This window comes from Metopolophium dirhodum, chromosome 9 (genome assembly GCF_019925205.1).
Source record: "Metopolophium dirhodum isolate CAU chromosome 9, ASM1992520v1, whole genome shotgun sequence".
NCBI classification, from domain to species: Eukaryota; Metazoa; Arthropoda; class Insecta; order Hemiptera; family Aphididae; genus Metopolophium; species Metopolophium dirhodum.
Window position 1 is genome coordinate 20,116,697 of NC_083568.1, and position 13,997 is coordinate 20,130,693.

General features: G+C 28.1%; 3 protein-coding genes across 7 annotated transcripts in view; 2 read left to right on the plus strand and 1 right to left on the minus strand.

Moving 5' to 3' along the window:
* Positions 1 to 2,443, plus strand: part of LOC132952907 (endoribonuclease Dicer-like) — a 34,653-nt gene extending 32,210 nt beyond the window's left edge. For 3 of the 5 annotated variants that reach the window (XM_061025409.1, XM_061025411.1, XM_061025413.1), the window contains 2 exons: positions 131 to 203; positions 1,768 to 2,442. In XM_061025409.1, coding sequence (XP_060881392.1) covers positions 131 to 203; positions 1,768 to 1,942 — 248 coding nt within the window. In that variant the 3' untranslated portion in view covers positions 1,943 to 2,442. Of the gene's footprint in view, positions 1 to 130; positions 204 to 1,767 lie in introns of all 5 variants that reach the window. The other 2 variants (XM_061025410.1, XM_061025412.1) reach the window with 2 other exon arrangements.
* A 2,998-nt stretch (positions 2,444 to 5,441) lies between these two features.
* Positions 5,442 to 7,616, plus strand: LOC132951599 (solute carrier family 35 member B1). Its single transcript, XM_061023385.1, has 3 exons — positions 5,442 to 5,937; positions 6,476 to 6,644; positions 6,737 to 7,616. Exons 1-3 carry the CDS (start codon positions 5,626 to 5,628, stop codon positions 7,198 to 7,200), a joined length of 945 nt encoding a protein of 314 aa, XP_060879368.1. The 5' UTR covers positions 5,442 to 5,625; the 3' UTR covers positions 7,201 to 7,616.
* A 393-nt stretch (positions 7,617 to 8,009) lies between these two features.
* LOC132951598 (ATPase family AAA domain-containing protein 3) lies at positions 8,010 to 13,643 on the minus strand. The gene is made up of 11 exons (XM_061023384.1): positions 13,235 to 13,643; positions 12,942 to 13,155; positions 12,121 to 12,215; positions 11,889 to 12,054; positions 11,667 to 11,824; positions 11,365 to 11,512; positions 10,773 to 10,875; positions 10,045 to 10,292; positions 8,851 to 9,018; positions 8,587 to 8,785; positions 8,010 to 8,525 (listed from the first exon to the last, which is right to left on the minus strand). The coding sequence occupies exons 1-11, from the start codon at positions 13,413 to 13,415 to the stop codon at positions 8,460 to 8,462; spliced, it is 1,746 nt and encodes a 581-aa protein (XP_060879367.1). The 5' UTR covers positions 13,416 to 13,643; the 3' UTR covers positions 8,010 to 8,459.
* Between the last annotated feature and the right edge of the window lie 354 nt (positions 13,644 to 13,997).

Consider the following 13,997-nt stretch of genomic DNA (forward strand, 5'->3'; position numbering starts at 1 on the left):
TATTCATACTTGACAATCTCAATATATTATTTAATTATTATTTAAAAAGGTTGAATGCTTTTTAATTTAAATTATAAAATATATTTTTTTTGTATATCATAATTATTTATAGTACATTTTTCTTTTGCAGAAGAATTTTGTGACAATGTTCCTAAAAATCCTATACGTATTTTACATGAAACTAAATTACAACCAAATTTCAGGTTTGTACTAATTAGTTATTAAGTTAAATTAGTTGTGTGACTATGGCCAATACAATGTACATACTAATACGGACAGCAGCAAAACAAACAGTTATTCATTGAAAAATATTTGTATTGCATTTAAATTTTTATGTTAGTTGAAATTACAATAAAACCAATAAGTTGTTCTATTGTACAGTAGGCATTGGGGGAAGCTGTTATTGAGTAAGCCACTGCACCTGAAATTTTCAATTTGAATTCAATGATAAATCATTGTATATGAAGAAAAACAATTATGAGCTGCAGAGACAGTCTAACAGCCTATTTGTCCATAAAAATTTGGATATTGACCTTATGAGAAATCTTGTATTATATTTTCAAACCTTGGATTGGTTCTTAACCTTTTTATGTTCGCTGCACATTTTTTATAACAGCACATTTTGACAGAACATTATAGACTATAGTAATATAGTATATATAAATTATAATGTTAATTTAAAAATATTACCTTTACTAAAACCACGATTGTTAGAAGACATAGTTGGCTACAGTGTAATGAAATATAATAATTATTATTAATAACAAAAATTAGGTACTGAGAAATTTATATTTTCATTAAGAATGATAATACAGTTACCGTACACCTACAACCAGTTAAGAACCACTGCCTTAGGTATTAAAATTAAAATGCGTATATAAAAAATGGTGAATAGGAATATATTTTAATACCTGTAAAAAAACTTTTGAGGAACCTTGTATTACATTTTCAGGATTTATTGCTCACAAACAAAAATTGTTAAATATATTTTTACCAGACATAAGAAATAACGTATCCATTAAAAAATCTTGACAATTCCTATTTAAAAATATTATTTTTTCTATTTTTAACAAATAGCATAATATTTTGGTTTAAATGTGACTATGTAAAAATTTTAGTTATAATTTTATTTGAAGAACATTCATTTTTCTATAATATATAATACTAGCTGAATCCGTGCTCTTCGTTGCTTGTTAAATGTACCAATTCTATAAAATGACTCAAACTTTGTTCAATTCGTTATTTAATATTCGGTGTATGGTGTTCAAAATTAATCTTAACTTTTCCGTTGCCCGGAATAAAAATTCTGATTCTTAGCAGTATATTATCAGGTAGGCAATCTACCTGTGTTAGATCGCGGACACCGTGCTGTTTGTACGTAAGTGTATGATTTAACTATAAAGTATCAAAGTTATACCAAGTTTGTCGTATTCTACCTATGGTGGTTTAATATAATCAATTAATACAAAATCCTAACCTAACCTGTTGTGTCACTGTTGTATTTTTTATATCCAAATGTCCTACTTTTCCGGTAGATTTTCCTAAAATGTTTTTTCATAGAAACCTTCTTCGTGATATACTCTTTCATTTAAAAAGAAATCAAAAAATTCTGATAAGTAGTTCCAGAGTTTACCCTGTACAAAGATTTTCATTTCACATTTATATAGTTAGATATTACATTTTTTGATGATTATAAAAATTTAGTCAATAATTCAAAAATCTAAAAAGTTGATTAATAATAATTATATATTGTTATTTATTTTACAGTAAACCTGATGCTTCTGACAAGGCGGTGGATAAAGGCTTAGGAACAATGATGAAGTTAGAGATAATGTTGAACAACAAAATCATGAAAATATATGGATTTGGACAGAATAAAAAAGAAGCTAAGGTTGCTGCTGCCAAAATGGCCTTAAAGAATATGAAAAAAATGTTATCATAATGATTTATATTATTATTGCTTTTTCTTATCAAGCATTCTAAAGTTATAAACATTTTTTTAAGACCCTTTTATTGGTCCATATTAATTTATCAAATTTGTCAATTAAAAAAAAAAAAAGAAACAAAGATACAGCAGCATTTGTTAGCTACTGTTTTATGTCTACCATTGCATACAAACATAACATACATGTTCAGTAATTTAATATTATGTATATAAACCTTATATTAAATAATATGTTGATTGAATTTACATTGACATTTTTTATTTAAAAATGAAAGTTAATTACAGGTATAAATTATTAATGTTTTTTATCATATTTTGATTGACTGTAATTACGTAAACTATGTTATAAACAGATTTAACTTTTAAATTGTCATAATATAGACTGAGATAAAGTGATAAGTTCTACATTTAAGTCCCAATATATTGATTGTCAAAAAACTAAAATATCATCAATTATTTAAAATACAGAAAGTTTATTAGAATTTGTATTTATTATTTTTTATTTATTTTTTTTTAGTAAATGAGAGATATTACTACCCAAGAAATATCATCGATTAAATGATAATGAATATTCTGAGATACTGCAGTGGTGGTGGTAAAATTCTATTGTCTTGGACCTTGGTGGTAGTGGTGTTTGTGTCTTTAATTTTACCGCTGCCGCTGCAGTGTGTGATGTCTAAAGACCGGATATATATTCTCTTAAAACACCTAAAATATGATGCTAATATTCTCTAAGAAACCTTCAAATATTCTCTTAAAAATTTAAAAAATATGCTAAAATAATCAATAAACATCATTATTTGCTTTAATATGCATTTAAAAATTTTTTTTTCAATTTCATTTTAATAGCGAGGTATTATAATTAGGTATTAAAATTTGAGTATTCTAATGGAATATTATTGCACTTTAGTAAGAGTTGGAAATGATAAAAAAAAAATTGTAAATGTTTCAAAATTCTTTCCTGGGTACTGTAATATTAAAATTAAAATAAATATAAATTTTTTCACACAATTTACAAAATATTCCAAAATATACTAAATGGGTTAAATATTCTCCAACCCATGAAATATTCTCAAATATGCAAAAAAAACTTTTTTTACGCATTCAGAATTGAACAAATCATCCACATTTTTTACTCTTATAAGACTGCATAGACCCAGTAACGATGTGTAAAAACATATAAATCCGGTCTTAGTGATGTCCAATCATTACATATCCTTAACGAAAGTTATAAAAAATGCACTTTTGGAACTACGGCCTGGGTGGCACGTAAATCATGATATATGCCACTTTCACTGAAAAATTTGGAACCATTTTTAAACAGAAAGCAGTCGCACGATTAATCATTTGGAAGGATGGCACGCGGCTTTAAATCGAGCAGTTAACCGTCACAGGTCTAATAGTTATACACTTATAAATGAGATCAAAAACCAACAGCAGAACTTTGAATTGGATATTTCATCGCAAAGTAGGGGAAATCTAAAACCCAAACCAAGTTTAAAATTTCGTAAGCTCGAGGAACAGTTAAAAAATGTGAAAGAAAGGTATATGCAAAATATTTATTTTTTCTATCAGAGTGGAACATACTATTATGACTATTTTAAATAATTATATTTTACTATTTCAGGTTAAGAGAAAACGAAATTACTCTAATTGAGTATATTGATACCATAAAATATATTCGCATATAACTATTTTTATTTTTATTTATACTTTTTATTATTAAAATAACTATGTAAAATTTAATATGGAAAAAATGATGACCAATATACCTATATTTTTTTTAAATTACATTTATACTTTTTATTATTATAACGACTCTGTAATATTTAATATTTAATTTATGTAATCCATTTTAATAACTGAACTGTACTTCTTCAAATTGGGTGTTGTCAAATTGAGTGTCGGCAAACTGGGAATACACTGTTTGATAAATCCCCACAAAAAAATATCAAAAAAATTGAAGGAGGGTGTTGGCGCCCGCAAAAAAATGCATTTTAGAAAAAAAAAATTTAGAAAAAATTATATAGAAGGAACAAACATTAAAGAGTTTAAACTAAAATGCCCAGAAGCTTAAACAGAAATACTATTCAAAATGATAAGCTCATTAAAGAATGATAATACATAGGGTATCAATGTTCAAGTCTATACAAAAAATACCACAACAGTTTAAAAAATGTCGAAAAAAATTCAAGGGGGTGATGGCATCCGCAGGCAAATGCATTTTAGGAAATAAAACAAGAATTTAGAAACAATTATACAGTAGGAACACATATTAAAGAGAGGTCCGTTACCCCAGCAATGCTAAAATTGAAACTGAATATCAAAATTATCCAGTATTAATAGTCGTTTTAAAAACTGTTTTCAATCCTTTTCCTATTTAATACGAACATTTTTGAAATTTTATTTCGTCAAAATAGTTACTCGACGTTTCTGTAAGCTATTTAGCTTAGTTTTGAAGTTCCCACAAAAATCCTTCCACTAAAAAATTCTCCAAAACTAAAATTTGTAATAAAAAAGCCTTCAACAGGTTTGTTGCCAATACCTTTGTTCGAAAAAAAGTAATATTTTTCAATTTTTTTTCCTATTATCTTATACGTTGCCATTTAAATAAAATATGATATAGCTCAGTTTGAGAGGTCAAATTAAGCTCCTTTCTTTTCAAAATCTAACTAACTTAATCGTCGTTTTAAAAACTGTTTTCAATCCATTTTCTATTTAGAACAAACATTTTTGAAATTTTATTTCATCAAAATTGTTATTTAACGTTGCCGTAAGCTATTTAGTTGAGTTTTGAAGTTCGCTCGAAAAGCCTTCCACCTCTAAATTCACTATAACTAAAATTTGTAATAAAAAGCTTTCAACAGGTTTGTCGCACAATACCTACATGTTCGAAAAAAAGTATTGTTTTTCAATTTTTTTCTTCTAACGTATAGATCGCTATTTAAATAAATAGTACACTGCAGTTTAAGAGGTCAAGATAAGCTTCTTCCTTTTAAAAATCTAAACAAATAAATCGTCGTTTTAAAAACTGTTTTCAATTCCTTAATAATTGTCTAATATATATATTTTTCCTTTAAAAAAATATTTTTTTCAATTAGAAATATTATTTATTTTGTAACTACTTTATAAAAATAAAGATTTGTATTCAAAAAAATTATTTAGTTAAATTATATTTTGATATTGCTCTAAAATTAACAAAAATATGTGACCCACGGATTGAATAGTGCTTATTTTTTTTTTCTAATTATAGTTTTTGTAGGTGGGTGGGTCCTCACAGTTTTCCTCAGCAGTACATATTTATTTGAGGATAGCCGCCAGTGTTTTGCATAATATTATGCACCCTCCCAGGTTTAAAAAATCTGAATTCAGTTCAGAGGTTGTCCGTTGTCACGAGTTAAGATATACCTTATTCGTTGCGATAGCCAACAACTTATTAGATACAGCCATTTATCACCAGACACGTGTACGATTCCGCTTATCAGTGAAGCCGTGATAACACGACCGTGCAGACATGTCATGTTCGGTTGTCGCGTCCGCTGAAAACGATAAAACGTTACACATACGTATAATATTAGTATAAACAATATCGTCTTCGTCTTAGGTACCACAGCGGTGCTCAGTGCTCACTAGCCGAAAAGCGTCGTCCGGGCCTCTTCGAAGTACCCGGCAGACGAACCATGGACAAACGGGCCAAGTTCACCGTCTGCGCCGCCGGCATATTCGTGTGCTATTTCTTCTACGGGATACTCCAGGAGAAGATCACACGGGGCACGTACGGCACGCAGGGCGAAAAGTTCACCTACTCGCTGTCGCTGGTGTTCGTGCAGTGCGTGGTCAACTATGCGTTCGCGAGGCTCGTGCTCAAAGCTTTCCCCGAAGAGAGCCCCGACACGACGAAATCGGCGTACTACGCCGTCAGCGCGGTCACGTACTTGCTGGCAATGATCTTCAGCAACATGGCGCTGCAATGGGTCAACTATCCCACTCAGGTCGGTGTACGAAACATTACAAACACGCCGTGAGGTTCAAAACACTAGACCAGCGTTTCACTCAACCTGGGGTCGCGCATCGGTCAGAAATAATTAAACGCAACAGTTGTACAAGAACAACCTTTTATTTAAATCCTAAATGAAGTATTAATACATGTCCATAGTGATGAAATGAAAGAGTTGGTTTATAGTATAGAATATACACTATACTATAGGTACCTATACTAAGTTATAACTTGTAACTTGATAAATTATAAAGCAAAAATTAATGTGATATTTCAGATTGTTTTTGTTACTGATTTTATTTTTCTCCTATTTTGGGGGTCGCGACGTTAAAAAAGGTTGAGAAACGCTGCCTTAGATGATAATATTAATTACATAGGTACCTACTATGATACAGAGACACTATAGGTATCTGTCTTATGCACATGTCACACGTATTATACATACATACTTCATGTGCCGTCTGTCTCAATTAATTATTCAAGAACAAAAAAATGATCAAGTATAGTAACAAAGATTCTGTTTTGTTTTACAGGTAGTGGCCAAGTCCGGAAAGCCCATACCGGTCATGATTTTGGGTGTGCTGTTGGGACGCAAATCTTATCCGTTGAAAAAGTATCTGTTTGTACTGCTCGTTGTCATTGGAGTAGCTTTGTTCATGTTCAAAGACGGCAAGTCTAATTCGTCACAGGCAGATTCTTCTCGTATGTTTATAATATTACGCTCCCCTTTACTAGATAGATCATCAGATTTATTGTTTTTACATTTGCTAATGATTGTGTTATAATGTTTACAGTGTTGGGACTCGGAGAAATACTGTTAATATTGTCATTGACAATGGATGGTGTAACCGGAGCTGTTCAAGAGCGAATGCGTAGTGAATCAAAGACAAAATCTGGGCATATGATGGTCAACATGAACTTGTGGTCAATGATGTTTTTGAGTGTTGCACTTATTGGCACTGGTCAAATATTTGACTTTATAAGCTTTGTACAGCGTTACCCACAAATGTTAGTACAACTACTGTTATTCTCAGCATTTAGTGCACTTGGGCAATTCTTTATATTTTGGACTGTAAGTGATTTTGGACCTTTACCATGCTCAATTGTAACAACGACGAGAAAATTCTTTACTGTACTTGCATCAGTTATATTTTTTGGAAATCCAATGTTAACTAGACAATGGATTGCTACTATTATAGTATTTGTTGGATTATTCTTGGATAGTTTCTATGGTAAGCAACCTGCCAAAAGTAAATGATTTAAACATTCATTTATAATTGAAAGTATTGTTTATAATATTTTATGTGTGATTGCTTTTGATAAAAGTATGTTGGATTAATTACAATAACTTTGTTATTGCATTAATTTTAATAAAAACAACTCATTTATTTTTTGAACTAAGAATTGAGAAATAGTTCTGTGATATTATGACATTAAATACAAAAAATTATATTTTTTTTTGAGAAATTAATGACTCCACTGTCTCATATTAATTAACTAAGACATTCACCAAAACATTGTTATTTTTACCCTCTTCCAAATCAAGGTTAAGAGTTAATCTGAATTATTTGTTTAAAATATTCAATATAAATCCTATTTTATTTTTGTTTTATTTATTATTATATTATATTGTTATAATTGTACATTTTAAAATATACATACTTCAATTACAGACATTTATGTGTTTATCATAGTATAGTAAGTCCTGTTTAAAATGAAACAGGTTAATAAAAGTTCTCATTCTAGACCCCTATTTTTTTTTAAGAATTATTATTAATTTTTACAGTCTGATGTATAATAATATTTTCATATTGTATACTTTACTCAAGTAATATTTGATATTAATTTTTTTATACAATATAATATAATATATTTATATTATAATTAATATATATAAATATATGTAACAGTGTACAAATATATAGACATTGAGTAAATAACTTTCTAGACTTGAACATTCCTTTAAAATAATGAAGAACTAATATATTTTCATTATGTACAAACACAAAGAAGTAAAATTTAATAGTTATTACTCATTAATAAAACTCATAATAAACTCCATAAATGTAAATAATAACGTTTTTTTTTTTATCTTACTATATTGTTATTATAAAGTACTTTTAAATAAAACAAAATTTTATTTTAGCTCGAACGTTTCTTTGATTATTATTAATTATTTTGTCAAGAACATTACATTTATTTAAATAACACTTGAGTGTTATAATATGTATTTTCTGATGTTATACTGTTTTATATGACAAAAGCAAAATATGCTCAACAGTTTACATTTACACATAAGTAGTTTGGTGATTAGTATATTCCAATACCTGATCTCTCTTTTTTATTGTATGCCTCATGGCTTAAACACTATACAAATATATTTTACAACAACAAAAATATTAAATATATTACATAATGGAATTCTAGGGCATTTAAACACCCATAAGTAACATTCTATGTTGATGACTATTCATTTGAGATTTAACTACAAGTTTCATGGACCAACGGTTCTATATATTAGTGAATGCTATTCTGTCTTGTATATCTGGAATCATTTTTTTCTTTCTCACTCATCCATTCCATCTAAAAATTGGAAAAAATTAAAATATCTAATTGTTTTGCAATTTTGTAGCTTATGAAATACCTTTTGTTTGTGCTGCTTAATTGCATCTTCACACCGGCTTATAACCATAGCTTTAGTTAACAGACCATCTTCCGAAGTATAACCAGCTGCTTGCCAAGCAACCCCTAACTTGGCAATTTCTCTACCAGACATTCCAGCAGTCATTTCTGCCATTTGTTTGCATAAGGCACTGTAGTCGAATTTCTCAATATTCAACTTGCTACAAAACAATATATTCCTTTAGAACATGAAATAAATAATAATATAATTGTAATCATCTTTTACACTTTGCTTTGAGATGCTGGGGTTAAGACATATTTATCAAAGTATAGCATCATTAAACGTTCTCGTTCTTCTTTACCTGGTAGACCAAATTCTACCATTTCATCTAATCTGTCATTTACTGCCCAATCAAATTGTTCAGGAGTGTTACTTGCCAACACTAACATAAATCTAAAATTTAAAAAATAGTCTTCATTTATATTACTTACATAATATAATATATTATACAGACTACAGAGTATATCGTAAAGACCTAACAAATGAAATAACTGATTCTAATCAATATTTTATATATAATTTATTAACTCTTGCGCTATACGTATAATATAACAATTTTTTTCATTATTTTTTAAAAATTCAAAACAGCTTATTTGTAAATAATGTTTTAAGAAATTAATATGTAATAATGTGTTTAAAAAATGTACTGAAAAAACACTTGTCTGTCATGTAGTTTGTTTTTTCTGTATTTTTGAAGACTCATTAGTTTGAATATTAATAACTTTAAAAAAATATTACAATTTTAACAAATACTTATCCAAAAATTCTGGTAAAAATTTAAAAAATGTTTATACTTTTGAATTTGAAATGTTAACTGGATCAACATAACTTAACAAAAATAATGAGATTAAAAAATAAAAAAAAAGTTATGTCATACGTGTAGGCACATGTCAATAAATTATACATAAAAAAAAATATTGATTAGAACAAAAATTATTTCATTTGTCATGTCTTCCTGTTACATCCTGTACATATAAGTGAATGTATGTTGTACGTTTGGATGAGGCCTTATGAAACTACTGAACCAATTAACAACCCTAGTATACAAACACAAAAAAATGCATGCGCGAGTCACTATTGTCTATAGCAACTGGATTCAAAAATGAAGATATACAATTATACAAACACTCAAAGAACGTGAGCAAAATTTGGTGCTAATTGGTAGTTTCCCAGTGTATAAGCTCTATGCAAACACACTTTAATTTTTATATGATATATATATATATATATATACGTATATATTATAATATAAAATAGTGGTTGTTTTATGGGGTCTACATGAACCTAAATATTAATAATGTTTTAATATGTATTTTAAACATTTAAATATGTAAAATTATAATCTACTCTAAACAAAAAAATACTTAATAAATTAGTAGAAAACATTGAAACATATTAAGGCAAATAATTCACATTTACTTGTTTGATTGGTCTCCAGTTCTATATAAAAAGGCATTTAATGTGGCACGTAAATTTTCACTAATCATCTCTGAACTACGTTTTCTTAAAAATGCATCTGCTTCATCAACAAATAACAATAAACCTTTTCTTGAGTTAGTTGCCCAATCAAAAACTTTGTGCATTTCAGTTACTCCATCCTTTCCTAAAGGTGCTACATCTCCACCAGTCAATATAGCATAATCCATACCAGAATGCATTGCTAATTTCTAAAAGCAATACAGAATTAGTCCACATTTTTTTTTTTAATTGTCAAACAATTGAATACATATACATATAATATACTGAAACATGTATTACAATTTAGAGAAAACATATATTAGTTTTTAAAGTGCGTATAAAAAATATTGTTAGTTAATTACACTAATTAAAATTAAGTAATTCAAGAAATAAATTAGACTTCAATATTTAAGTCCTAATTTGAATATCTCAAAATAGAAGTGTAAACAGTGTGTTACTATTATTATATTTTAAAATTGGCAATGGTTAAATTGATAAAAATTTGAAATGGGTAGTTAAAAATTCAAAGATAATTAAGTTTGACCCATAATCTCTGTTTAACACATAATATTTCACTAGAAAAAGTTGATAAAATAATGATATTGAAAAATATAAAGATAATTGTTTTAAACATTAGTTATTTGGTCATCAACCAGTTTTTTTACTTTTATATAACAACAATATCTTACTTTGGCAAACAGTGTTTTTCCAGTACCTGGGGGTCCGTACATCAAGATATTCCGGTACATACCACGGTTTTTCTTAGTATTTAGAGTGGCAATTGCAACATCACTACAACATAATAATTTAAATATTTATTGTAATATTAAGACATCTTATTTATAAGATACCCATGCATTTGTTGTCTCCGTTTTACACATGTACAACATAAAACAATCTATTCTCTAGTTTCAATAGTGCGCTGTTTGTTTTGATAGTATAGTGAATTGACTGCTTATCAAACATTTAAGTAAGAACATTATCTGAGCTTATGCGTTTTATATATTTATTTTCAAGCAAGATATGGGTATGTGAAATATTGAAAATTAAAAATGCTCATATCTCACTTAAAATTAAAATAAGCACAGATAATTTTCTTAACTAAATGTTTAATAGTAGGTCAACTCACTTTAATATCAAAACTAACAGCACACCATTGAAACTATTGAATGGAAATTTGTTATGGCGTATGTGTGTAAATCGGAAACAACAAATGCATGAGTAGACTCCTTTTAAGGATTTTTGTAATGATATGTTTAAATGTAAATATTATATACATACCCTAATCTAGATTCTAATTTTGGTGGCAAGATAACATCTTTTAACGCACTACTTTTTTTAGTTCTGAGTTCCTTAAATGTTAAAATTGGGTGCCTTACTGATTCTAACAATGAGAAACGAGAAGTTTCTCTTACCAACGAAGGTTTACCTAAAAATTACCAGAAATTTTAAAATTAAATATATTTTTAATTTGGATTTCTATTAAAAATTAGTAGGTTTCTTTAAATATTTCAATAATTTAAGACCAAACAACATTATATAATACAAAGTTAAATATTTCATTATAACTTAAGTATATTCACCTAATCTTGATTCAACATATTTTGCTGTAACACCGGTAAAACCTTTGGCACTGTATATACCTAATGCCAAAAGAGATAAGCCTCCTGCAGCCATTAGAGTTTTATCCCAATCAGAGAGCAATGCATTTGCTCCACTTCCAAAAATTGAGCCTGCAGTTCTTGAAACAAAAAAATTGTTAATATTTACATTTTATACACTGATTATAACATTTTAGTAAATACTTTATGGACTCCAAAACAGTTTGTCGATGTTCAGAAGCTTTTAATTTGAGTTGTTCCATTGTTAAATCATGGTTCTCTCTCTCTGCCTTTGCTCTTGCTAATGCTTTAGCCTCAGATTTCTTAGCATCTAATTTAGATTTCATCTCAATTTCATGTTCAATAGTAGCTGTAACAAAAAAAAAAAAATAATATGTACCTAGTATTTAAAATATTTAATTATATTTAAAAATACCTTTTTTCATAGATTCTTGCTTAGCTACAGATTCTTCTTGTCGTCTTAAGTTCTCTTCATTAGAAGCGCGTTGTTGTTGAAGCTGATCTTCATACCTGGTGACAATTAGCAGTTCATAAATCAGTGGCATACATTTGGGTAGGAAGGGAGTTCAGAGTTATCTGACTCGTTATACCTTGCTCATTTCTTTAAACGTGAATATACAATGTTGACAGGCCAAAAATTGTGGGGTTATTTTGTATAAAATAGTACCAACTACCAAGTAATATAAAAGGAAAGATAATTGTATTACTCTATTTATTGATAAATATGATACACTTTGTTTGCCTTAAGCTAGCAAATTTATTAGCCACTAAACTAGATGTGTGCGAGTGAATAAATATGAAATATATTGCACTATTAATTATTTCTATTTTTATACATTTCAATATAAAAGTTGATAAGTGAGATGTGCCACTGTGTATCAACACAGCGATGGCAACACATTTGCATTATCTACTGCAATGTCTAATACCTCTGTAGTCTATTTTTACAACATTGGATATTTACTCATAAATTAACAATTTTCTTATTTTGTTATCATTCAAAAACGATTAACGACAGGTATATGAAATTTCCACTGTTGTTGACTATTGTTTAAAATAAAAATTACTGTGATGGGTAAGGCCCTCAAAGAAACATGTATGTGTCACACTTAAATATAAGAAAATTGATTGCATGCCACTGTCAATAATTGATATGTGAAACATAACTATTTTGTAAAATTATATTATTTTTATAATAAATATTTTAATTTCAATATACTCGATTAAAATAAATACCTTTTACGGGCTAATTGATCTTGATATTGTGACCGTAATTGATGCTGTTTAGTTTCTTCTGCTAGCAACTTCTTTCTTTCTTCAGCATCAACCCGCTTTTGTTCGACACGTACTTGTTCCAAGTGAATTTCATATTCTTTTATTTTTGTTTGATACTCAATTTGCTTTGTAGTTTCTTGCAATTTAGCTAAATCTAATGCTTCCTTGGCATGTTCTTAAAAATTGTATATAATAAAAACATAACTAACATCTATTCTATTCTCATAACCACTAAAACATAATAATATACCAACTTGACTTTTCCAATTCTTTGGCAGCTTTAGCTGCTCGTTCTAATGCAGATGAATCAAATTTATATGCCTCGCCACTAGACGATGATGGTGGAGGTGATGGTTTTTTATCTGAAACATTGTCTATATTTTCCAAGTTTGGTGATTCAGGGGTATTACCACCCATTCCGAAAATCCATGACATGATTACTGAAATCTAATGAATTTTTTAGTTAAACCTTAAATCTATTCACTTAAGGTTAAGACTTCACTATGAGTCAATTGTGGCACGATATTTTAAAATTAGTTAATATTTTATATGAAAATAGTTATTCCCGACCTCCTAAGAAAATATATATATAATATAATCAAAAAGAGGTACCTAAAAGATCAAATAATCTTTGGGTAAATTGACGAATTATTAAAAAATAAAAAGAGCAGAAAAAGACCATAACCTAAAAATGTTTTACATGTTAGCCATCTCAAGAGTATAATATATCTCAATTTCTATGTATTATATTCTATTCGTACACTTCTATAGTTCTATTCCCAATATTAAAATCATCATTATTTTATGTCATTCAAACAGAAAATTAGCATATTAATATATTATTATTCACTTTATTCTTAAGCTTGTTATCTTATAATTTAATTTTATGTCCGTAAATTGATTAAAATAAAAAGTAAATACAAATTTAAAAAAAATTTAATGGATCACAATATTAATGGATACAGATTTCCCGATTTTGATAACAACTGATAACAGTGAATCTGATAAGTCTGTGCA

Excerpts from the sequence above, each read along its gene's own strand:
- LOC132951598 (XM_061023384.1), bottom strand. The coding sequence starts at position 13,415 with ATGTCATGGATTTTCGGAATGGGTGGTAATACCCCTGAATCACCAAAC. Across the intron at positions 10,293-10,772 it reads GAAAAACACTGTTTGCCAAA|AAATTAGCAATGCATTCTGG; the intron begins GTAAGATATTGT and ends TATTGCTTTTAG. Across the intron at positions 9,019-10,044 it reads ACTGGAGACCAATCAAACAA|ATTTATGTTAGTGTTGGCAA; the intron begins GTAAATGTGAAT and ends TTTAAATTTTAG.
- LOC132951599 (XM_061023385.1), top strand. The coding sequence starts at position 5,626 with ATGGACAAACGGGCCAAGTTCACCGTCTGCGCCGCCGGCATATTCGTG. Across the intron at positions 5,938-6,475 it reads GGGTCAACTATCCCACTCAG|GTAGTGGCCAAGTCCGGAAA; the intron begins GTCGGTGTACGA and ends TTTGTTTTACAG. Across the intron at positions 6,645-6,736 it reads GTCACAGGCAGATTCTTCTC|TGTTGGGACTCGGAGAAATA; the intron begins GTATGTTTATAA and ends TAATGTTTACAG.